The following is a 24400-nucleotide window of genomic DNA, read 5'->3' as shown; positions in this document are numbered from 1 at the left end:
TCATTCTACCAATGAAGACCGGGCGAAGTGACTCGGTCAGGGTCACACAGCTGCGGGACCGACTCCTGGTGGCCACCTGCGCGGTGGCGCCACCTACAGGCCACGTGGGAAAGTGGCCCGACGCTCGGCGCTTGCGCAGAGAGGGGGCGAGGCCTGGGCGCAGACCCCACCCCTCCCCCTCCCCCAGCGCTCCTCGGGCGCCGCCTCCGCAGTCCGGGGTTCGGTGAGGGGCGGGGCCTGGGCGATGGGGGCGGGGCCTGGACTCAGTCCTCTCCTCCCCTCCCCCCCAGCGCTCCTCGGGCACCGCCTCCTCAGTCCGCGGTTCGGTGAGGGGCGGGGCGGGGCCGGGCAGCGGGGCGGGGCCGGGCCGGGCAGCGGGGCGGGGCGGGGCCGGGCAGCGGGGCGGGGCCGGGCCGGGCAGCGGGGCGGGCAGCGGGCCGGGCAGTGGGGCGGGGCCGGGCAGCGGGGCGGGGCCGGCATCGGGGCGGTAATCGGGGCGGGTCCCCCCGCCCCCCGAGGGCGGCGCGGCAGTAACCACACGGGGCGGATTCTCTCAACAGGCTTCATTGCGGCGCGGGCCGGGGCGGGGCGGGCCGGGGCCGGGCCCCTAGCAGCTCTCCTGCGCGCCGGAGCCGCGGGCCTTGCGGTAGAGGTTCCGGTACAGCTTGTCCAGGCTGCTCTCCAGGTGTCCGCGGCGGGGCCGCGCCCCGCAGCCCGCGCGGCCGGCCCAGCACTCGCCGCTGTCCGTGTGGCTCGGGGCCCGCGACCTGTACGCGGAGCTGCCGGGGGAGAGAGGGGGTTACGGGGCCGCCCGGCTGCCCGGGGCGGCGGCAGGAGGCAGCGCCGGGGCACGCGGCCCGGCCCGGGGCAGCGCGAGGCCCGGGGAGAGCCGCGTGGCTGCGGCGGGCGGGGCCTCGCCCCCGCCGAGCTCGGCCCGGCCCCTCATTGGCTGCGCTCGGCCGGGCCCGCCCCCGCCTGGCCCCGCTCTGATACCCATGATCCTCCTGTGCTGGGCGGGGTCGGCCATCCAGCCACTGAGCGCTGCCTCGGGCTACGGGCCCCAAGCGGGGAGCCGGGGGGCCGTGCCCTGGGGGGCCCGGGCTAGGCTGAGGATGGGGGGCGTCAGGAAAAGACCCGGGAAAGGCAAGAGGATAACGGGAGACGGGCCGCGGCCCGGGCAGCCGCCCTAAGCGGTCTGCCGGAGGGCTCACCCCCTCAGATCTAGAGAGCACCGGGCCACACTCAGGGGAACAAGTTCCGCTGGCTCCGGCGGAATCCGGAGCGCCGGCCCGAGTGGTCAGAGCCGTCAAAGTCGGAAGGAAAATGCCGAATCACCCAGATTGGAGACATGCCAATGGGAACAGCCCCGAGGTGCCAGGCGGAAGGGGGGTGTGGGAAAGCGGGGAGGGGCGGGCGCTGCTGGTGAGTCTGGCCTCATCCAAGCGGGCTGAAGGGCCAAGATCTGGGCAATACCGCTGCTGGGGCAGCGTCCCAAAGACATTTAAGGGAAAAGGGCCTATATATTTGTAAAAATATTTGTGATGGTTTTAAAGAACTAGACATTGAGGGCATGCCCATCCACCAGAGAATGGCTAAACCAGTGGAGGTATAAGATTAGAATGGGCTATCATTGTGCTGTAAGCAATGAGGAGCAGGAAGCTCTCCAAAATCCCAGGAAGACTTGTATGAACTGATGCAATGTGAAGTGAGTAGAACCAGGAGAACATTGCACAAAATACTGGAACTGCAAAATTGTAGGTTGGACAACGGTGAATGACTTAGCTATTCTTAGCACTACAAAGATCCAAGGCAATTTTTTTTTAAAGTTTCTGTAAGGCAAATGGGGTAAGTGGCTTGCCCGAGGCCACACAACTAGGTAATTATTAAGCGTCTGATCCCACATTTGAACTCAGGTGCTCCTGACTCCAGGGCCGGTGCTCTATCCACTGCACCACCCACCCCAATCCAAGACAGTTCTGAAGGATTTATGATGAAAAATATCAACCACCAACAGAAGAACTGGTGGCATCTCAATGCAGATTGAAATTTACTTTTTTTTACGTTTTTTTTTCTTGTTTTTATTGGGGGCAGAGGTCCTATGTTTTCTTTCACAATATTATTACTGTGGAAGTGGGTTTCATGTGACTGCACATGTTTAATCTATATTAGCTTGCTTGTCTTCTCAATAAGCCAGGAGAGATGGAAGGGAGGGGGACTGACTTTGGAACTAAAAAAATTTTTAAATGAATGTTAAAAAGTGCTTTTCCATGGAATTGGGAAAATAAAATATTAACGATCTCAGAAAAAAAGCAATGGGACAATGAAAAATGTTGGATGTCTCACATGACACCTCTCAGCTCACAGACTGATACCGTGTGTAGTTTTCACAAGAAGTTGACAATGAATGTCTTCTTGGGCCAAATCATAGATGGGGAAACTGAGGAGAAGCAACTGTTAGGAAACTATATTAGGAGATGCAGAGCTGCAGTTAGTTGGGCCAAGTGAGGGGCAGAGATCTGAAGGTCCATTTTTGAGGCTGCAGGATTCCATTCTGTGTACAATCCCTGGACTCGAGACCCACTCTGGCGGACTCTTGGTCATAGTGCTGACTGGCCCAAAGCTGGATGGAATGAGGAATCACTGACCTACAAGAGTAAAGGAGGTCTTGAAGAGCCAGACCTTAGCAAACAGTACTCCCTGGTCATTTGGCACCCCAAGTTTCTGGGTGCATAGCCTTTCATCTTCACCTGCTATGTCAGACAGAGCTGTGGAGGCTTTGGTCATTGACACCATTAAGAGGAAGAAAGACTCTGGCACTAGGGGTCTGAAGAGGGTCAATCTGCTATTTGGCAGGAAGATTAGCTCCCCAGATGCTTAAGCCATAACTCTTCATTGGCAGTCATCAGCATCTTATAAAACTTTGTAATTATATAGTCTAATTAAAAATGGACAGGGGCTGCAATTGGTTCTCTATCTCAGGAGGCCATAATCAATGAGACTTCAAAGTTGTCTCCACTTTCCCTTTGTGAAACTCCTACTAGGTCAGCTCATAGGATTGGAGGGAGCTCAAAGATCAATCCAGTACCTTTGTTTTATGAATCAAAGACACACCTGACTCTCAGGGAGCACAGACTTCCAGAAGGTCACACTGGCAGAAAGGAACAGCCAAGGCGCTCCTCCTGGGACTAGGGCAGTCACAGAAGCAGAGTCAGACCTAGAAGGGCCAATGGAGCATCTCTGCCCAGAACATTCTTGGGGCCTCTCAGGTACCTTGGATCCATTGAATAGTCTAATTAGACCCAGAGAACTCTTCCAAGAAATGTTTTTAAATACATACAAGATACAAAATTACAAAGGGAACAAACAAGTGCACCTGACTTTAAAGTTCATGGGCCCTCAAAGTAAAATCTCCAGATCCAGCCCAATGCCTTGTCTGGGGAAAGTAAGAATTGGGGAGGCTGAGTCACTTGCCTTGGATATGGGGGGAATGTAAGAGATAGTGAGGAGTCAAGATGATTCCTGGGTTGTGCGCCTGAGGATGGGACACTGAAAAAGGTGAGGAGTTGGAAAGAAAGATCATGTGTTCTGTTTTAGACATGTTTCTAGTTTAAGATGTCTGAGAGGCAACTAGAGGTCAACAGAGGTTGGGGCAAGAAAGATTTGAGAACCATCAGCATAGAGATAAGTAAATCTGGAGTTGCCAATGAAATCACCAAGTGAAATAGTACAGAAGGAAGTCGGGACAGAGCCCTGAGGACACCTATGTTTAGGGTTTTTTTTTTGTTTTGGTTTTTTTGCAAGGCAAATGGGGTTAAGTGGCTTGCCCAAGGCCACACAGCTAGGTAATTATTAAGTGTCTGAGACCGGATTTGAACCCGGGTACTCCTGACTCCAGGGCTGGTGCTTTATCCACTACACCATCTAGCCGCCCCTTATGTTTAGAAGGTATGATATGGAGGAGGATCCACCGAAGGATCAGCCAGAGAGGTGAGAAGGGAACCAGGAGAGAGAATCATGGCCTAAAAACTTGGAGTGAAGAGAGTGTGAAAGAGGCTTCAGAAGAATGAGGTCAGAAGCCAGACTGGTGAGAGGAGAGAAAGAGGAGGTGCCAGGTGGAGACATCTTTTTAAGAAGTTTGACCATAAAAAAGCAGAAGAGAAACAGGATAATAATTAGTGGGGATGAAGAATCAAGTGAGGGGTTTTTCAGGATGGGGAGCTATGAACATATTTGCAGGCAATAGGGAAGGGGCTGGTAAAGCTTCATAGCTTCAAAATAAATGAAAGCATCAGGATGACAAAGGAGGCTGTCTGTTGGAGGAGATGGGGTGGAATGGGATGGAACAGGTAGAGAAATTAGCCTTGATAAGAAGTAAGGCCACCTCTTCATGTGGTGAAGGAGAATGGCAGAAGGCATCTGAGTGATGACAGTAAAGAAGAGGGAGCTCAAATGGCCTTAGTTTATTTTTTCTGTAAAATATGAGGCAAAGTTCTCTGCTGAGAGGAAGGGGAGGGAGAGCCATTGGAAGTCTGAGGAGGGATGCAAAGTTCTAGAACACCTTCTATGGAGAATGGGAGAGAATTGCTGAGCAGCAGGGAATGGGCCTGGTTGGATTCAGTTAGAATGGGTGTTTTCCTCATTTAGCAGCAGGGGTATAGGAGTGGAGAAGATGAATGCCGGGAATGATCCAAGGTGGAGCCTTGGCTGGGTACAATCAGGACTATGATCATTCAAGAGATGACAGTGGACAGTGGAAGTGATTCTTCAAGGGGCCAGGATGGGGAGGAGAGGGTGGTTAGTGTGGGGCTAATGGCCTGGGAGAGAAGTGAGGGGTTGAAGGATGGAAGATCATAGTATGGAGGAAGAGGAGGGTTGATAAGAGAGGCAGTGGGAGAGGTAGAAAGCCAATTTCTTGAACATGGAGGTGGTATATGTGTGATCAAGGGCATGGCTATCTGTGTGCAAGGCTGGGATGGCATGGAGGAAGTAGGTCATGGAAAATGACTAGGTTGAGGAACCTACTGGATTTTTGCCATTGTGAGGTGCCTGTTAAAGTCCCCAAGTGTGAGGGCAGAAATTGAGGAGAGAAAAATTGAAAGTAATACATCAAATTCATTAAGAAGGGAAGAATTTGAGGAAAGTGAACTTGGAATGAACTTTGAAGAAAAAGAGGCTACTGAATGATGGGGTGAAAGTATAAATCTGGAAGCAGCAATAGGAAGCAATGAATATTCCAACTTCTCATCTTAGGTCAGTGAACCCAAGGGAATGAGTGAAGGTGTAGCTAGTAGTGGAAAGAGTGGGCAGAGGAGCTGTGAACAGGAGGAAGCCAGGTTTCAGAAATAGCCAAAGATGGAAGGAGGGGTTGAAAAAAAAAGGTTGAGGACAAAGGGTAGTTTGTTGCCTATGGAACAGGCATTTTAGAGGGCATTATGGAAGTGTTGGGTGGCATTTGATTGGGAAGTTTGAGGGACTGGAATAGGGAATCAGGTGGTGGGGGGTGGAAATGGGGTTTCCATGATAACCTATAGGGATTTATTGTCACTGAGATGTGTAAGGTATGATCAGGTAGTCATATGTTCATATAGAAGCTGTCACTCCTCTAAAGATGGGGTTGAGGACAAGTGGTCTACATATGGTAAATGGTCAGAAGGGAGGCCATTTCACTTTGCCTTTTCCCTCTGAAGACTGGAGATTAGGCAAAAATCTAATTAGACAAAGTAGGGGATGGAAATCACACGCCTCACTGACTTTCCTTTTCTCTTGAGGGACAGGCCCAGCCAGAATTGAAAGGCTTGAGAGTAAAAGGAAGGGTTGCTTCAGTGGCTCTTCACCTCAATGGCAGGAGATCAGACTAGCAGTAGGAGGTGGGCATTAGGCTGGCACAGTTGCAATTTGCTCCACCAGCCTCTAGATGCCTTTCCTCAAGGAACATTCACAGTAGGAAATGGAGGCTATGTGGCCAGAGGAAGGTCAGATCTCCTCTGGAACTTTGGGCAAGTCTCTGAAGCTCCAGGGCTTCATCCTACCCATCAGAACATCATCATTAAGGATCTCTCTCTCCTAGGTGCTGGGCATTGAATAAATGAATGTGACTCCTAATGAGCAGACATTGTAATGGGGGGTAAGACTAGTCCCTCCTTCCCATGTAAGTAAATGTAAAAGTATATATATATATATACAGAATAAAATGCAGGAAAAAATACAGAATACAAGAAAAAACAGCATCCAATTATCTCTTAGCTGCTAAAACCAATGGCCTTTTCTCCATCCTCCTTCTCTTTGACCTAAATGCAGGCTTTTGACACTGGCCATCACCATCTCCTCCTTGACAATCTCTTCTCTCCAGGTTTCCAGGAACTCCTCTCCCTCCTGGTTCTCCTTCCAACCCACTGATACCTCCTTCTCTGTCCACTTTGCTAACTCTTGCTCCAGATTTGACCTTGGGTATTCCTGACTCTTTCATATGCCCATTTAAAATATTTTCCTTGCTTTCTGTCCACTGTACCACCTAGTAACACTGTGGATAAAGAATCAACAGGCCTTGGAAAATGACTAGGTTATGGGAGGGATGACGGAGGGTACCAGAGACAAAACATGGTTTCTGGCCTGGGAAGCTCATGGTTTGGTAGACAGTTTATATAAAGAGAACAGGCCCAAAGGCAATGCTAAGAGAACTTGGAAGGACAATATTCAACTCAATCCATCATTTTTCCGGGGTCAGTTACCCCAGGTTTTTCTGTTCCATAGTCCCAGAAGGCAGGATAATGGCAGACTGAGCTAAGAGGGGCCTCAGGGTTAAGCAGGAGCAGGCAGCTCAGACCTCCGTGGGATGGTCTTCCGGCCAAGTTCAGAGTCTTCTTCCCAGACGGATTAAAGTAGCATGGTGAGGCCTGGTTTCAGAGGCAGGATTCTGCCTCCACATTCTTCTCTCTTCTTTAGAGGTGGTTGCCTGCTGAAATAGGAGTTCATTTTTCAATATCTCCGAGGGAGGCTGTATGGGGATAGAGGAGTGTGTGGTCCAGGCCCCTCCCTTCTCCAGGCCTCAGTTTCTTCTTCCCCCACATGAGGCAGGTGGGCTTGCTGGCCTCCAAGGCAGCCCTCTAGCTACGACATTGGAGGAAGGAGAGGGAGAATGGCAGTCTGGCTAATGTCATGATGACAGATGATGTGAGAGCGGCTCAGGGGGCGGCTTCCCTGTTCCAGCAGATGGCCGGCAGTAACAGTGCTCCGCTGATCTGGTTATGGCAACCTTGATTCAATCAAGCCTTCTGTAACACAGATGTCTTTCAAGGCGCTGTCCAGGTAGAAGTGAGTGTCTAGATGAAGACATCACTCTTTGGGAGTTTATCATCTGTCACAGAACCACAAGGGAAAATGTAATGAAAGATATATTTTTAAAAACAATTGTTTTTGTAAAAGGTCATGTTGGTCACTTCTAGTTGGGGGTCTGGTATTGGTCAAATCCTGAGAGACAGAGAGAGAAAGGGAGAAAGGGAAGGATTGTCAGGGACTAAAAAAGTCAAGAAACTGAATGTGGGGGCCGTGGCCATGAGAGCTGGGAAACCAAGCCACTCTGCCCCCCGTCTAGTTGGTGTCTTCCTTCCTCTCCAGCCTGCTCCTGGTCCTCCTCCAATCCTTCTCCACTAGAGCAAAGGAGCCTCTCAGTTGGCAGTTCACTTGGTCCCGCAGCCCCTTCCTCTGCTTAGTTGATTCCTCCCAGAACCAGGTCTGCTACATCCTCAGTCCTCTCTGGAGGCCTGTCTTGACTCTCAAGACGTTTTCCGCCATGACTCATGAAGTGGGGGGGGGAAGGGGACAGGATTTTGTACTACTTTCCAGATTTTAGTTTTCTTTTATGTGTGGTTTTCCCTCATTAGAATTTAACTTTCTTGAGGGCAGGAATTGTCTTTTGTGACCTTGATTAGTGTTCCCACTGCTCAATTAGCATGATGACTGGTACACAGTAAGTACCTAATAAATGCTGACTGACTGCAACAATGAGATGCTATGAAGTATGATTCACTGACCAAGAGTTTAAGGCTCGGGAAGCCGGGTTCAAGTCCTAGACCCCTGGGCCAACTCTGGGCCTCAGTTTCCTCCTCTTTAAGAAATGTTAGGCTTTATTATCCATAAAGTCCTTCGTGGAGCCCCACGGACTGCATCATTCTAAACCCTTTAGATTGGGCCTTGGCTTTCCTCTTCCCTTTTCCACCATGGACCATCTAAATGATGATGACATCATAATCGCTTTAGAGGCAGCAGGGGAAGGCGGCCAAATCCAATTGCAAGCCTGGCTGTGGGATGGAGGTGGCTGCAGGCTTGCCAAGGCTCAGAACCTGGCAGGGCAGGCTGCTACCTGAGAGAAGGCAAGCCCCTAGGGCAAGGGGCCAGCACCCCAAGGTCGGCCCCAGGGGATGCCACCACCATCACAATGCACAACACCATCTGATAAGTCACAGACAGCTTCAGATTGATGTCAGTGAAAGGAAAACATAACCCTCAAGAAATCACAGGTGCAGAATTACCAAAGTGAGGCAGTAGGAGAGACCTGACTCAAAGACTCATTAGTGGAGAGATCTAGGCTAAGGTATTTTACCACATTGGGACTCAGTTTCCTCATCTGTAAAATGGGGATAGCAATAGTCACATTCTCCTTCCCACAGTAATACTAACTACTAAAATGGAGGTACAAATTCTCCTTATGGCTCACACACACCCTCAGAGAAGCCTGTCTGAGCTTTGCGCCCACCCTACATTTTACAGATAGGGAAGCCAAGGCTTCTACAGGTAAAGTGATTTCCTCAAGAGCAGGGCTGCAGTCATCTGGTTGAGAGCATTACTCAGAATCTGTCTCCTCTTGGGCATCTGGAGGACCCTGGCACAGGCTTTGCATCCTCCCCAGAGGTCCTGGGTGAGCCTGGGGAAGCCTGGCTCCTCCAGTACCCCTCTCTGCTCTGGCCTGCTGCCACCAGGACCCTCACCCAGACTCAGTAGCTCCCAATGTCACCTGAAACCATTTCTTTTGATCTGAGCCAAGTGGAGGCGGAGCTACCAACACAAGAGGGAGCACCAGCTCTGCCAACAGCCTTGTGGGGAGCCCCCCCCTTGGCTCCCCTTAGGGTTCTCTGGGGCTCTCTGTTTGCACGAAGTCAGTATTCAGTCGTGCTGCCCACCACCCCTGGAAGCTGCCACTGAGTATCTGGGGGGCCTCCCTGCACTCACCTGCATTCTACCCAACTTTTGGCCCAGGTCCACTGATCAGCCAAGGCCACCCACCCTCCTCCTGCCTGTTCCCAGTGTCAAAGGCTTTGACTTTGGCATGCCTGATCAATGAAGTCATTCCCAGAAATGTCACACCAACTCAGTGGGTCACACAATTCCTTTCCAAGGCTCCCACGCTGCAGTTACGACACAAAGGAAGCTCTGGTTCCTGGCAGGAGGCTTGGCCCTGGCCCTGGCCAGGCCAGCAAGGGAAAACTTTGCTTTAGCTCCTCAGGCTAACAAATCTCCTTCCTCACAACCTTCCTAGGAAATGTGGACCCAGCTTTGAAAGAGGAGGTCCAGTCTCAGATGAGGACAAAGTGGATAGAGCAATGGGCCTGGAATCTGGAAGCTCTAAGTTCAAATCCAGCCCCAGATACTGATTAGCTGTGTGACCCTGAGCAAATCTGTTTCTTCATCTGTAAAATGGAGATAATAATAGCTCCTATCTCCTAGGGACTCGAGAGGAAAGTATAGAATTGAATTGATTCATCAAGGGATCAAGATGAGGAAAAGAGGTGAGAGCAGCTGGTTCAGGGGCAATGGTCTGGGAATGAACCCAGAGGCTGAAGGATGGAGGATTTGATGACAGAAGACAGCAGGAGAGGTAGAAAGTCCAAGGATTATGGAAAGATAAAGACATTTCTGAGCTCTTGAAAAAGGAGGTAGAACGTGTCCAGAAATGTGGATAAACTGAGGATTGGATGAATGGATGGTATATGACTGATGAGAAGCTGCTTTTGGGCTGTAAGAAATGATCATAAAAGAATTGTAAATTGAGGGGATGGCCATCAAATTAGGGAATGGCTGAACAAGTTATGGTATATGAATGTTATAGAATACTATTGGTTTTATAAGATACTCTGAATGGTCAGACTCTAGATAAGCATGGAAATAATAATTACAGGAACTGATGCTGAGTGAAAGGAGCAGAACCAACCAAGAGAACATCATACGCATTAACAACAACATTATGAGTTGATCAGCCTTGGTGGATGCGGGTGCTCTGAGCAGTTCAGAGAGCTGCGACAATCCTATTAGACCAACTGTGGACAATGCTATCCCCATCAGAGGAAGAATAACAAAACAAAACATAACCAAAAACACTCTACTGAATCTACATGAATGCTACATTTACTTTTTAAAAATCTCTCGTGCATTTCTTTCCTATCTCATGATTTTCTTTCCCTCCCCTTAATCCTAATTCCTCATTCCAAAAATGACTAATCTGTAAACATGTTGAACCAAATGTGTATGTTTGATATTCACCTGATGGCTCGTCATTGAGGGGAGGGGGTGGGATTGGAGGGTGGAAGGAAATTATGTAACTTAAAAATATGGATAAGCAAGTGGATAAATGTTGGAAAACCTTCATAACATGTAATTGGAAAAATAAAATATCAATAAAAAAAGAAATTACAATGGAGACGGTTTCAGGAAAAACCTGGGAATACTTGTGGAAGAAAGTGAGTAAAGTCAGAAATAAAGTTTACCCTCCACATCATTACTGTAGAAGATGAAGAATTCTTAGAGCACAATTTTAAAAGCAATGATAAAGAATATTGCCCCCCTCACGGTCAGTGTAGGAATTTATGTTGCTTTGACTGCATATTTGTGACAAGAGTTTTGTATTATTTTTCTCCCTGGGTGGGTGGAAGGGAGAAAAATAAGTGCTTCATAACTGAAAAATTAATTTTACAAAGATTTGCAAAGCACATAATTACATAATGGCAAGATATAATTTTGAAAGACTCTAACTTTCCAGCTATGAGATATTATTATAGGTAATTAAAACTTACTAATGAATCATGAGTCTGTTATCCAATAGATCCTTCACTGAATTTAGCTGGTATATCGGCAGAAAAGTATGTTATGGCCTTGGAGCTATTCCAATAGTAATGGGGGGCCACTAACCCATGCACAAAGATCCCCGAGGGCCACAGATTGACTTTTATTTATTTAACTAGATAGTTCATAATTACATTTTAATCTGTTTGGGGCTATATGTCTAACATCTGTTTATGAGGATAAAATTTAAAAAAATTCCATGAAAACTTCCACAAGACCCTTCCAAGTGATTTAAAGGCAAAGATGGCATGGCTTTTGACCTAAAGTGAATGCTTGATAATTAATCATTTCTCTTACTGAGACATATGACAACAAAGGGCAACAGTCATTGCAAGGAACGAAACTGAGACAAAATTTGGAGCAATTTTGCCTCTGAATGCTGAACAGCCCAGAGAGCAGGGGCTTGTGGGAAGGTGGGGGGTGCCTGGCCAGCTACACTGAGTCAGCAGGAGGGTATCTCTTAGAGATGGCCCAACACAACCAATCTTTCAGTTTTCTATGGCAGTCCACTCTCCTCATTGGTGACCCTCTGGACAGGCCCAAGTTCACTTCATGACCATCTCAACACCAGATTATGCTTCCAACCTCATTCTTTATGGACAGGGTTCTAATACAAGTAAACCAGGTGTTTTTAGGAAAGCATCTGATGAAGTATTTCCTATGAAAAAGGAGAGCTGGGCAGGAGATTGGAATAAAATTAGATGGATCCATATCTGGTTGAATGGCTGAACTGAGAGTGGTTGTTAATGGGCCAACCCAAGCTGGCAGGAGGTCTCTAGTGGGGTGCCCCAGAGATCTATGCTTTTCCCTGAGCTCTTGTCCATGTTTATCAATGCCTCAGATAAAGGCATCAATGGCATACTTGTCAAATTTGTAGATGATCCCAAAATAGAAGAGAGAACGAATAGTAGATGAGAGTCAGGATCCAAGAAGACCTGGACAGGCTAGTCAGTGAGCCAGATCTAATCAGACAGAAACTTTCTAAGGATCCCTATAAAGTTTTACTTGGGTTCAAAACTTCCCAAGAACAAGGGAGGATGAGGTCGAGGGGCAGGGAGAAGACATGCTTAGACAGCAGCTATTCTGAGAGAACTCAATGTGAGTCAGTAATGTGATGTGAAGAGTGAAAATGAACTAATGTGAGCTTGGGCTGCCACTGCGAGAAACAAGACCTGTAGGAAAAAGAAGGTAAACATCAACTGCAAAGTGTAGGGGGTGGGGCTCTGGGCTTCAGGAGCACATGAGTTCAAATTCTACCTCAGACATTTACTAGCTGTGTGACCCTAGTTGCCTCAGTTTCCTCCTCTGTAAATTAAGGGGCAAACCACTCCAGTATCTTTGCCAAAAAAAACCCTAATGGGCTCATAAAACATTTCTGAAATTTTAGAGATGGTAAAAAGAGAAGATTCTTTCTAGAAAACACATTTCTCCTGGGTTAAAAATAATGCACACTGATTTTTAACTAGTGAACATTTTCATCATTGAATGGAGTCCTAAAAATAAAGGTTTCTAGGGCAGCCACATACACACCGTTCACCACGATGGCCTGAAGGGAAGAACCAATGTCTACAATGAACTATTTGCTTTTAGATGAAACATTTCAGAGGAATGTGTGTGTGTGAATGTTGTATGAAACCTGTTTCTCTGCCTTCCGGCCTTTTCCAGTGAAATCCCCAGGGAGCCTCAGGAGGCTCCCTTTTCCACACAGGGAGCTTCTATCCCTTTGCCTGCAGAGCCAGGGCCTCTAGATACCTGGAGCCTCTCAATACCTGTATTCGGGATCACTGTCACAGACAGAGTCTTTATATGCATAACTTCTTTTCAGATCCAGCTCCTCATCTTTCTCCTGGTCTCTCTCATCCTGAAAGAATTCAAAAAATAATTATATTGGTTTTTTTCCTCTCTTTGGAAATAGCTTTCATTTCATAAAATGTTATTTAAATGTTGAAATTTCTTGTCAAAGAAGAAGAAAAAGGCATAACACCATATATTTATCATTTGTTTCCTTGTTTTGGGCTTTTTTTTTTTGTTTTTGGTGGGTCAATGGGGTTAAGTGACTTGCCCCACATCACACAGTTAGTATCAAGTATCTGAGCTTGAATTTGAACTCAGGTCTTCCTGACTGGCTGGTATTCTATTCACTGTGCCACCTAGCTGCCCCCTTACCATGGGTTTTAATGAACCTGCGTGTAATCTTGCCAACCATTTTTAGCCAACACATTGCTGACATTTTTTCCTAGAGCTCTGGATGGAAGGGTGGTGTGGTAGAAAGAATTTTAAGTCAGAAGATGTGGATTTAAATCATAACTCTACTGCTTATGACATTGGGGACTTTGTATGAGCCGTGTCCCCTCTTTAGGACTCCATTTTCCAATCCACAAAATGACATGGTGGCTCCAGCTCTAAATTCTAGGACCATGCCCACTCACCCCTGATAGGCCCAAGTTCACTTCAGTCTCCCTTAACCCAAGTAAACCTGAAAACATGACAATTACGCACAAGTTTTGCTGTTGCCCCTGGACTCCTGATGCCATCTGTGACTCTTGGATCCAAAGAGGAAGCACTTAGACTCGTCTGGAGGGTCTCCCCTGTTTTCTATGAGGATAAGAGCAATTTGTGCTGTTAACTAAAAGAAAGTAGTACAGCCAAGGGGGAGAATCTCTTGGGGAAAATGGCCACGTTTCTAGACCCAGGAATGGAATGAAGCCCTGGGTCCAACCTGAGTTCAAGTAAAATAGAAAACATCATCACAAGATGACAAAAAAGGTGGCCAACTCCTGCCATTGCCCTTTGTGACAGTGACATTGATACCTGAGTTTGCTGTAACAGAAATGGGCTTAGATGCTCAGGACCCCAAATCTTCAAGAACCTCACAAAAAAGAGCCCCAATGCAGAGGAAGCTTGGGAGCTGACCATGCCTAATTCCTCCCAATGCTCCAAAGCTCTGGTCTTTGAATTGTGGCCATTGAAAGAGAAGGAAAAGCTCAGAGATGATTTTAAATGTTCTAGCCTGGCTTTTTGAGAAAACAGAAAAAAAGAGGGTTAAGAGGAAAAGGAGATTGGCAGGGAAGGAAAAAACCCTGTGAATTTAGTAGGAGCTGCTGAGTTTTCCCAGTTGGGGGATACTGGGGGGACAGAGAGGGACTGCATCACCTTACTCTTACTCTGCTGCTTCATTCTCATCCAGATGGAGAATGTCCTACCAACTGAAAGGGGGGAAGAGATCCCGCAGAATGAGGATGACCACTTAAGATAGGGAAGAGAGCAGGTCTTCCAGTCTGGATATAAGACCTTGCACAGAGCTCTTCATCCAGAGTTGCCACAGGATGTTGGGGAGATCATGAACTGGAGCAGAGGTGCAATCAAAAGCACAGATGTGGCTGCATTAGTCCATTCCTTTTTGACATTAATTACTGCAAGTTTTACATTTAGTCAAACCTCAGTTGACTTTCTGCATCTTCTATGACTCCTCCTTTTGCCCTTTGGGTCAAACACCACAGAGCTAATGCCTCATTCCCATGGGCAGGCCCTTCCACTACTGCTATCCCAGCTCTCTCATCCATCCCTCTAACTCTCCTGTTCTTCAGGGGGACCCATTCAACCTACCAACAAATCAATCAAAAGAGCATTTATTAAGGGCCTACATGGAGGGCAGGCCCTGGGCTAAGCACTGGGGATGTCATTATCAAGAATGTAAAGGTTTTTCCATTGCTGCATCCCCAGAGCACAGCATGGTGAGAGCTTATTTCTCCATTTCTCATTCTTCCATTCTCAATCCATGGGTCCCTTCTCATTAAATACAGACCCAGCCTGCACCATGCCTTAGGAAACAGAAACACAGACCTGGCCAGGTCAGGGTTGTACTCCCGGGATACAAACTGGTCTTCAGGGAATGTAGCTTATTATGACTACTTCTCCAAATCTCTTTTGCCAGAGGAATAAATACTATGAGATGGGAAAGCAAACAGAATTTGATCTTTAACTCTAAAAGAGACTTGGTTTATATTCCCCTAGACTTAGCCTGTCACCTCATCTGTAATGCAGAGTTCTTCTCAATCTTCAGTCAGCCAAGTGGTTGTGAAACTTACTGCTTCCCAAGAAAATGTTAGTGTCAATCTATGTCACTGAAGATCATTTAGAAGACTTTGGGCCATTTCCCTGAAGAGGCAGAAAGGCCTGGACATTCCCGAGCTGGATGACATCTCCTGGGACTTGGCCTCCTCTGAACCTTCCCTCCCTTGTTGGGACAAAGGAGCTCGAAATTTTGGTTTTGTGTCCATGCCTCCAGCAGGAGTTTACATACAACAAGTGTTTAATGAATACTTATGGAATCAGACAGAATGACTACAAAGCACTATGTAAAATGTCCACTAAACTTACTATTTTGTAGAAATGGGTGCTTTAAGAAAAAAAAAAGGCTGACCTAAGATAAATGATCTTTGCCACAGACTTTTCAATGAAATCAATAAAATTTCTGATGAGGCACATTCTGGGAAAGTAAAACCACATGGCCTCTTTAGCTGTTTGGCTTGTCATCTCAAGTGCATTTGAAAGTCCGAGAACACTCTGATCCAAAATATATCCATCCAGAAAAACAAAAACTTCAGGCAGAGCACTGAATGGGACCACCTAGATCTACTCAGCCCTCCCAAGAGCTGCAGAAAAGCAGTTCTGACTTAGAAACAGATGAATTTTCCAAGGCATGAATGGAAGTTCTATATTCTTTTAGCATGAACACAAATCATGTCTGAGAACTGGTAGGGAGAGCATGAGAGAACCACAGGTGAAGAAATTGTGGCTCAGAGATGGAGGATGTGGCACACCTGGGACTGACTCCCCATTTCTATAGAGAGGGGAAAACCCATAAGCCTATTGGCAGATCTACATTTTGGATTGGCTCTACAGATGGCAGGGAACCGAGCCCAGCAATGAACAAGAGAACAAGAAGGCAGCACTTCCCATGAATCCAAATTGCTGGGAGCCACCAGTTCATCTTTTCAATACCAATACTATCTGAGCAATACTTGGTGTCTGTGAGTCAAAGTTCACCCCAGAAGAATCAAAGGGGGTAATGAAAAGCCTCCTAATCTAAGTAAGTGGTCTCAGTTAATTGATGCCTTAGATAAGACAACTGGTGTAGGGACACCATTCAGATCTGGGAGGCCAGCTCCCAGGACATACACAGGACTTAGCAACAACACTGACAACAGTTGGTGAGAGATCAATTGTCATGGCTCAACCTGAGGTGCAGAATGAGGCTTTCAACTGCAAATGTGGCCAATGCTCCATATGACTAGTCTCATTTGTTACAAAGGCAGCCTTTTATTTTTTAATTGGGTCAGGGGAGAGTTGTAGCAGGAAATGGAAGGTAGTCATAGTGATCCTTGAAAAAGGAGAGACATAAGATCATTAATGGATCATAAAAAACCAAACAAACAAAGGGAAAAGAACAAGAGTTCAGAAAGGGCATAAGTTAGGCAGTGTTGGAGCTGCCAAGGTAATTTTGAAATATCAAAAACCACTACCATGGCCCAGTGAGGATTGAGGTTTTTTCTGTTCTTCATTGGAGACAAATGTTGATGTTTGTCATGTTCATAATGATGAAATGATTAGTTTCAAGAATTTTAAAAGTCATCATCAGGCTATAACTGTCCAGAAAGGGAAGGATGCTAGTCACATACCAAGGGTATTTTTTTTATGTCAGCACCCACGAAATGGCTGGTATGCCCTGATGGGGGTCTGAAGTGTGTTGAATCAGATCAGTGGAAGATCTGCAGAAAGACAGGAGGTAGCCAGAGAGATGGCCAGACTAGGATCCTCAGGCAGATTGCCTGTTTGTACACCCCCCAATGTTCCTTCTCCTGCTGCAATGTTCCATCTACACTTCACCTGACTGCTGGAAGATGATGGGTTGAAAAAGTAAATGAAAAGGGTAATTGTTTTAATCCATTTTAGAGAAGCTCTTGCAGATCATTGGAGTTCCACAGCTTTTATTTCCTCCCCCTGCCCTAGCTAGGGCTAAGCCCAGCTGCCCTTGGCCCACTGGTGGGCTTGGTTAATGAGGGCTCAACAACTGTGAAGCAGCAAGGTGGTCCCCAAACCGGAAAAATAAACCAAAGAGCTGATGATGTAGTGACTACTGTCCCCAGAGCCTTCCTCACTGGGGCAGTGAATTTTCTGGATGTTTTTATTTTTTTCCAACTATATGAATCTATGCCCTTTTCTGTAGGGAGGTTCTGGGCAGGTTCAACCAGGCTTCAAAGGAAGTTTTGATGACAGCCTAGACATCCGACAGAGTTTCTTTTGGAAGATTTGCCTAGCTAACTATGGAGGGGCATATGAATACTTGATAATGAATATTTTGCCCATGGCAATCTGAAAGTGGCACCTTGAGTACTGTGTGGACCTTTAGTGGGCAAGGAGACATAGTGCTAAAAAGTCACCTCGATATGTCCATTTGCCACCTGGCCCTGATATCTTTGTCCAAAGAACACTGGGTGGAAATACTGCTGTGAGAGCTGCACCTATTATTTGTGATATTCTTGCTACAAAAGAAACCAGAAGAGAGGAGGGAGTTTCAGGGAAATTAAGAATTACTTGTGGCTAATCCTTGGAGAAGTAAAAAAGGGCAGTAGGTAGACTATGCCTTATTGTACAATAGGCAATATTTCTTGAGATATTAGCTCATTCCATTTCAGTAATATAATAACAGGCATTTATTTAGTATTTTTAGGTTTGCAAAGCATTTTACAAATATTATCTCATGCCATTATTTTAATAGGATTCAATAATCTGTCTAATGCCTAGCTAGCAGGAAATCTGGTAAGAGAATACAGTGCATGGGCATCCCCTCTTTATTGAGAAGCACTTTGTCCCTCTTGGATCTTGCCCTGATAGACAACTACCAAGAAGAAGTCTGTGTCAAAAGGTTAACACTAGGCTAAGGCCTACAGATCCAGTGTGGCATAATGGATGGAGAGCTGGCCTAGGTCCTGGTCATGTGAACTTGGACAAGTCACCTCACCTCCCAGTGCCCCTTGCCTTGCTCTCCAAGAACATAAGTTATGGAGAAAGTGCCAAGCCATATTGAGAGAGGTTTTCATCATCCAGTGAAATCTAGGTCCAGCCCCTATCCTACTTCTCTATGCAAAAAGACCATTATGAAAATGATTTGGTAGATGAACCTAAGTGGGTGGCTCAGAGAAATTCTATGAAGAATTCTAATAACCCCCAAATCAAATCAACAAATACTCTCATACTTGGTGATTTCAAATACAAAGTTGAGGAAAGAGGAGAAAAATAATAGAAAGTGTGGTTCAGGAGAAGGAAATAAAGGAGACCAAAGACTTGGAAATAACATAGAAACTTCAGGCCTCTGTAACCTCAATACATTCTTTGAGAAAAGAAATGGCAGGCACTCTACATGCCAAGCAACAAAGGACATCATAAAGAAGAGAAGAGCTTAGAGTTTAATGGGAGAGAAATACTGGTTATTAGTGTGGAAATGATTCCTGAGTCAGCTAAAGTCAACCCATTGACTTGTCAGAGCCAACACTCAGAAGCAGTAAAAAAGAAGAGTAATAACAAGAAAAAGATATTACATATAATTGAAATAACTTAATTCAGCACAATGTAAGCAAGTTAGCCAGTCGATAAACATAATAAAGGCAAAAGGCAGTCCTTGTTCCCAAAGAGCTCACAGTGCAATGAGGGAGGGGAGTCAACATGTAATGGAGATACTAGATACACTGGGAAAAAATGGAAGATATCACACGAGACAAGGCCTCCAACAGGCAGTGGGCTTTTAGCTGGGATTTCAAGGAAGCCGGAAGGCAGATAGGGATGGATAGCAGACTCAAGGGCTGGATATCAGGAGGGTACTGGTCCTAGCTGAGGAGCAGAAGTGACATTGAAAGCCAATGACACAGGATCTATGAGCAAGAAACCTATAAAGGGGCAGGGGAGCATTGGGTCCAGAAGGGCACTGAATGTCAAACACATTTTATATTTGTTTGGAGGTGACAGGGAGCCACTGGGGTTTTATCAAATGGAGGGATGGTGGTGCTATTTTTAGATCTACACTACAGGAATAATGATGATGAAAATTACTATTTATCTAGAACTTTACAGGCCCTGTGCGAAGCCTTCACAATTATTATCTTATTTGATCATCACCACAGTTCCGGGAGGGGTTATCATTATTCCCATTTTACAAATGGAAAAATTGAGGCAGAGAGAGGTAAAGTGATTTGGCCAGGGTCAACCAGCTAGTAAATGACTAAGGCTAGATTAGAACTCAGGTCTTCCTGATTCCAGGGTCAGCATTCTATATACTGTGCCATCAAGGTTTGACAGCTGAGTAGAGAATAGTCTGAGAGATCTGAGGCAGGCAGACCCTCCAGCAGCTATTGAAATAGTCCAGGAGTGAGGTGATGAGGGTCTGCACTAGAAGGGTGGTAGCATTATCAGAGGAGAAAAAGGGAATTATAACAGAGATGCTACTGAGGTAAAATCAAGAGTACATAGCACTGAATGGCTAGAGAGCAGGGATGAGAGTGAGGAAATCCTAGGTTTCAAGACTGGATTACTGGTTGGAAGATGATACTCTCAACTACAACAGGGAAGTTCTGAGAAGGGTAGGGTTTGGGGGAAAGGTAATAAGACCAGTGTGAGGCATGATAAGTTTAAAACTTTGAAAACAGAGATCTACCTAATGGGCAGATGAATATGCCAGACTGGAGGCCAGCAAAGCATCTGGGGCTAATCATCAGCATAGAGATTTTAATTAAAACCGTGGGAACAAATGAGATCAACAAATGAAACTGGAGAGAGAGAGAGAGAGAGAGAGAGAGAGGAGAGGAAAGAGAAGCAGACAAGAGAATACAGAAGAAGCAGAGAGAGGGAGTGAGGAGAGACAGAGACAGAAAGACAGAGAGACAGAGAGATAGAGAGAAAGAGAGACACAGAGAGATAGATAGAGAGACAGAGAAAGAGACAGAGACACAGAGACAGAGGGAGAGAAAGGGAGAGAAGAGGGCTTGGGATAGGGTGGGAGAGACAGTCAGTTAGTTTTTGGGTATCACCTGCTTTAAGATCCAGCAAAGGAGAATGAGGAGAGATCAGATAGCATGAAAGAAAAGCAAAACACAGATGTTGTCAAGAAGGGGATGACAGATGGAGTCAGAAGTTGCAGAGGCCATGAAGGACTAGGAGGGAGAACAGGTCATTAGACTGGACAACTGAGAGATCCTGGTCACCTTAATGAGAGCAGTTCCAGTATATGATGAGGTCAGAAACCAGGCTAGAGAGTTCAGAAGAGAATGAGAGGAAGGGAGTCAGAGGTCTTGGTTGTACATGGTCACAAAAGCAAGCAGAGGCATGGAACAATCACTAGAGGGGATGCATTGATAAACTGAGGCTTTTTTGAGGATAAAGAAGCAGTAAAGCAACTGAAGACAGAGGGGACAATATGCCAGCAAAGATGGATCATTTTGCATATGGATGGTTGTTCTGATAAGGAGAAATGTCATCTCTTCAGCAGAGACAGGGTGAGTGAAGGTGGAGACAATGACAGAAGGCTTCTATCTGCTTGAAAGGAGGAAGGGAGAAGTGCAAGCCCTGAGAATGGCCTCATTTACTTTTCAGTGAACTGTGAGGCAAAATGGGGGGAGAGAGAAAGGACAAAATGATCTGGAAGAGTTGGCTAGTGAATGAGAGTCAATGAGGGAAGTGCACAAGGACTGTCCTGTCACAGGGTGGGGCAGTTGAAATTACAGAACACAAATGTATAGAGTACTCACAGTCAGTAGTATTGTGATTTTCTCCAGCTAGGTTCTGGAGCACATGAATAGAAGAGAAGTCCACAGATGGAGGCAGAAATCCAAGGCTGAGAACTGGCAGGGAAAAATCAAGATAAAGGAAAAAGGGAGCAGAGTTGAGCTTGTTCACCAAAGGGATGAAGATGAGAGATGGCAGTGAATCCAGAACACAATGCCCAACCAGTAGTTGAGGTGTGATAGAGGAGAAGGCCTCAGGAAATGAGAAAGTTGAACTACTGTGAGGATAAGATGTTTAGCAGAGAGTAATTGGAGACTGGAATCCCCTGCACAAGGGCAGGAGCTGGAGGTGGGAGAGGAGAGTGATGTTGGGAGCCAGGCAATGGAATGCAGGTCTGAAGGTCTGAAGCACTGGTTGGTTGATATGCACTCGGTGAGCCTCAAAGGAGGAGAGGTGACTGTGTGATGCTGGGAGGGAGATATCTCAACCCCTCTACCTTGACCAGCGAGCCAAGGGGAATGAGTGAAGATGTGACAGTACTGAAAATGGAGGCCAGGGAGGCTGTGTCAATAGTGAGTGTCCCAAGATGGAAAGAAAGGAAAGATCTAGAATTAAAGTAAGTCCAGAGAGGAGTTAGAGAATGAGGTTTGAATAATGATAGCTGGGAGATGAGAATCACCAGGAAGAGGAGACTAAGTAGGAATTTATTAATCACTAAGGATTCAGTTCAGGTGGGTTCTTAACATCCCTAGGGGTTTGGTCTCAAGATGCAGTTTTCTAAGGGCAGTAGACAGCTCAGGTGATGAGAGCTGATGGAATCTAGTTTCTCTCCTTCCCCTATAGGTAAGTCCTCTCTGCCTGGAGACAGAAAAAGCAGGAAGAGTTCGCTTGCAATCAGAAAGAGGCCAGCACTCAAAAGTGGGAAATGGACAACAGAAATGAGGTTAACATCAACAACAATTTTATACAGATGTTTAGTTGAGGTAAATTCATTATCACAAAGTGGGCATCGAGGTACTGTATGATAGGCAGAGAGGAAGGGCAGGAGGAGCACGGGGAGGCCCAAGTGGACCCTAGAGGAGGGTTTGGTCAAGCTCAGGGAAGTCAAATCAATTCAGCAAACAACTTCCTACCCTTATGTCTGATCTTGGGGAAGAAACATATTGCCCTTGTTATCATGGAGCTCCTAGTCTCTGGGGGAAATAAGATACAGACATGGGCAGGAAAAAAAAATCATACCCCACAAGGCCTGAGGGGAGGGTCTTTAGGAAGTCCTCCCATTTCTTTAGTTGGATAAGGTTTGTTTCTCTGAGCTGGGCAATTCCAGGGTGGACATGTCCTCCTGCTCCCCTCATCACCTCCTGCTCCAAGGGGCCGGTGAGTGGCCACTTGTATCAGTTACCATGCCATACCTCGGGCTACCAAGGAAAGGCCGCGGCCAAACCTTGTCTTCAAGGAGTTCACCTTACCATAGAGGTCAATAATTAGGTCCCTTGAATACATTCAAGGTAAATAGGAAGTGATCCCAATGAGGAGGCCTGCAAGGAAGAGGGTGGGGTCTAGGTTGAATCTTAAAGGAAGCCAAGAGTACATAGGGAGAGGCAAATGTCAAAGGATTTTGGAAGGTAGAATAGGGACAGTGTGTAAAGGAGACAGGGGATCCACAAAAGCTGGCTTCTTCTCTCCTTTCTTCCTTCCTTCCTTCCTTCCTTCCTTCCTTCCTTCCTTCCTTCCTTCCTTCCTTCCTCACCCCCTTTCTCTCTCCCTCTTCCTTCTGAGCAGGTGATGACACAGCCTGACCTAAACTTCAGAACAATCACTTGGGCAGCTGAGTGTGGGATGATCTAGAGAGGGAATATGGTTTGAGGCAGGGAGATCCACCAGAGAGCTACTTCCATAGAGCAGAGGAAGGGATCCATGGACAAGAGATAGAGAGATGAATGGATGGATGCATGGATGGAGAGACAGATGAAAGAAAGGATAGATGGATAGATAAATGGATGAATGGATAGAGAGACAATGATAGAAGACTAGATAGAGAGACAGATGATAGAGTGAGCAACTGATTAATTAAGCTTTTTCTATAAGGCAATTCATAGAGGTGGTGAAGGTAAAAATGATATGGAAATAAGAGAGTAGAAAAGCAATTCAGGATTTTAGGCCTCAATACCAACTTTATGGTTTTCACAAATTCACAGTTCCCAGGAAGCTGCATCCACTTACATATAGACATCTTTGATGAGCCCCATGTGATTGCAATACATTTTTTACCCCCTCTTCTGAGTCTGAAGGCGAGTACCAATCTGAATGATATCTGCGGACAGAAATGACAAAGAGATGTGATTTGTAGACAAGGTGGTGGTGGGGAGACAGGTAGGGAGCCCTTTTCAATCCCCAAATGTCTATTCCAGACAACTGTTCCTTCCCAACCCCTTCTCTGAAACTGATAATATAATCAAGATCCAAAGAGAGTGCAAAAAAGCCTAGGAATTGGGACAAATCTCAAAAGACAAAATATAATTTAGATGAACTTTTTACATCTGAATTTTTAAAAATCAAATGCCTAGGTACCAAATGGGGGAGCCCCAGATAGCCAAGTATTTGAAGGGGTGACATGGAGTCCAATGGGGAAGCACATCTTCAGATTACAACTCTAATACTGGCACAGGCCACTTCAGGATGAAGGGCCTCCCCAGTGAGGGAGGCTCAGGTACAATTTAAGAGCTTTTGGGAGACAGTGGTCAATATGGAAAAGCTGGGAGGAATGGGCTGGAGTAGCTGAGAGCTCCAGCCCTGGCCTGGTCTGGTTCCTGAGGTGCTACTCAGGAGAAAGGCTCATTTCTCACTGTTACTGGGTGACTGAGACACATTTTAGGAGAGATAAGAATTGATAACCTGGAGGGCAACCAAGAGATAGGAGGGATGGCATTGGCATCAGTGCCCATGTAATATAAGCATTAGCTGAAGGATGAAGCAGGGTTTGTCCTAGGGAAGAAAAGGCCCCATCAGCTGGCTTCTAACTAGACTCTGGACACAACTGGGTTGGGTCATGCTTCTGGCTTCTAGAGGCTTCTGGGCCAGGACAAACCACCTTCTGCCTCTTCCCCCTTGGGGTTTCCCAACCAGACGACAAAGCTAAGGCCATAACAATGCCAGATTAGCCCCAATGACCACACCTGGGAGGTCAGGCATTTGAGGGCTGTTTGGACACTCCTCAATGACTATGAATCTTTTAATCATCTGCATTTATTAGCAATCTCATTCTACACACCCGGACTCATTCCCCAATAAGGTTAGCATGCAGCCAATACAGACTATTCTCTCCATGTCTTCGACACTAAAATTTGACCTCCATAGAATAAGGAAAACAATATCTAACATCTGGAAAACTTTTTTTATGAGCTAATTGATGCACCCAACAAGCCCGTGAAGGAAATGAAGGAAATTTACCCCCTTTTAATCAGAGACTGGTACTGAGAATTTTAGTAACTTGTCAAGGGTTACACAGCTA

The 24400-nt window shown here is 46.3% G+C and overlaps 1 protein-coding gene across 1 annotated transcript in view; it reads right to left on the bottom strand.

The window, feature by feature from the left end:
• Nucleotides 1-546: 546 nt before the first annotated feature.
• The window catches only part of LOC141512493 (spermatogenesis-associated protein 6-like), a 123286-nt gene continuing 99432 nt past the window's right edge, over nucleotides 547-24400 (bottom strand). The window contains exons 11-14 of the mRNA XM_074221490.1: nucleotides 23113-23203; nucleotides 13612-13707; nucleotides 12882-12973; nucleotides 547-779 (exon numbers count right to left, since the gene is read on the bottom strand). Of these exons, the coding sequence (XP_074077591.1) occupies nucleotides 608-779; nucleotides 12882-12973; nucleotides 13612-13707; nucleotides 23113-23203 (451 nt within the window). The 3' untranslated portion in view covers nucleotides 547-607. The remainder of the gene's footprint in view (nucleotides 780-12881; nucleotides 12974-13611; nucleotides 13708-23112; nucleotides 23204-24400) is intronic.

Source organism: Macrotis lagotis, chromosome 2, assembly GCF_037893015.1.
Source record: "Macrotis lagotis isolate mMagLag1 chromosome 2, bilby.v1.9.chrom.fasta, whole genome shotgun sequence".
NCBI classification, from domain to species: Eukaryota; Metazoa; Chordata; class Mammalia; order Peramelemorphia; family Peramelidae; genus Macrotis; species Macrotis lagotis.
This window is presented reverse-complemented; position numbering and strand designations above follow the sequence as displayed.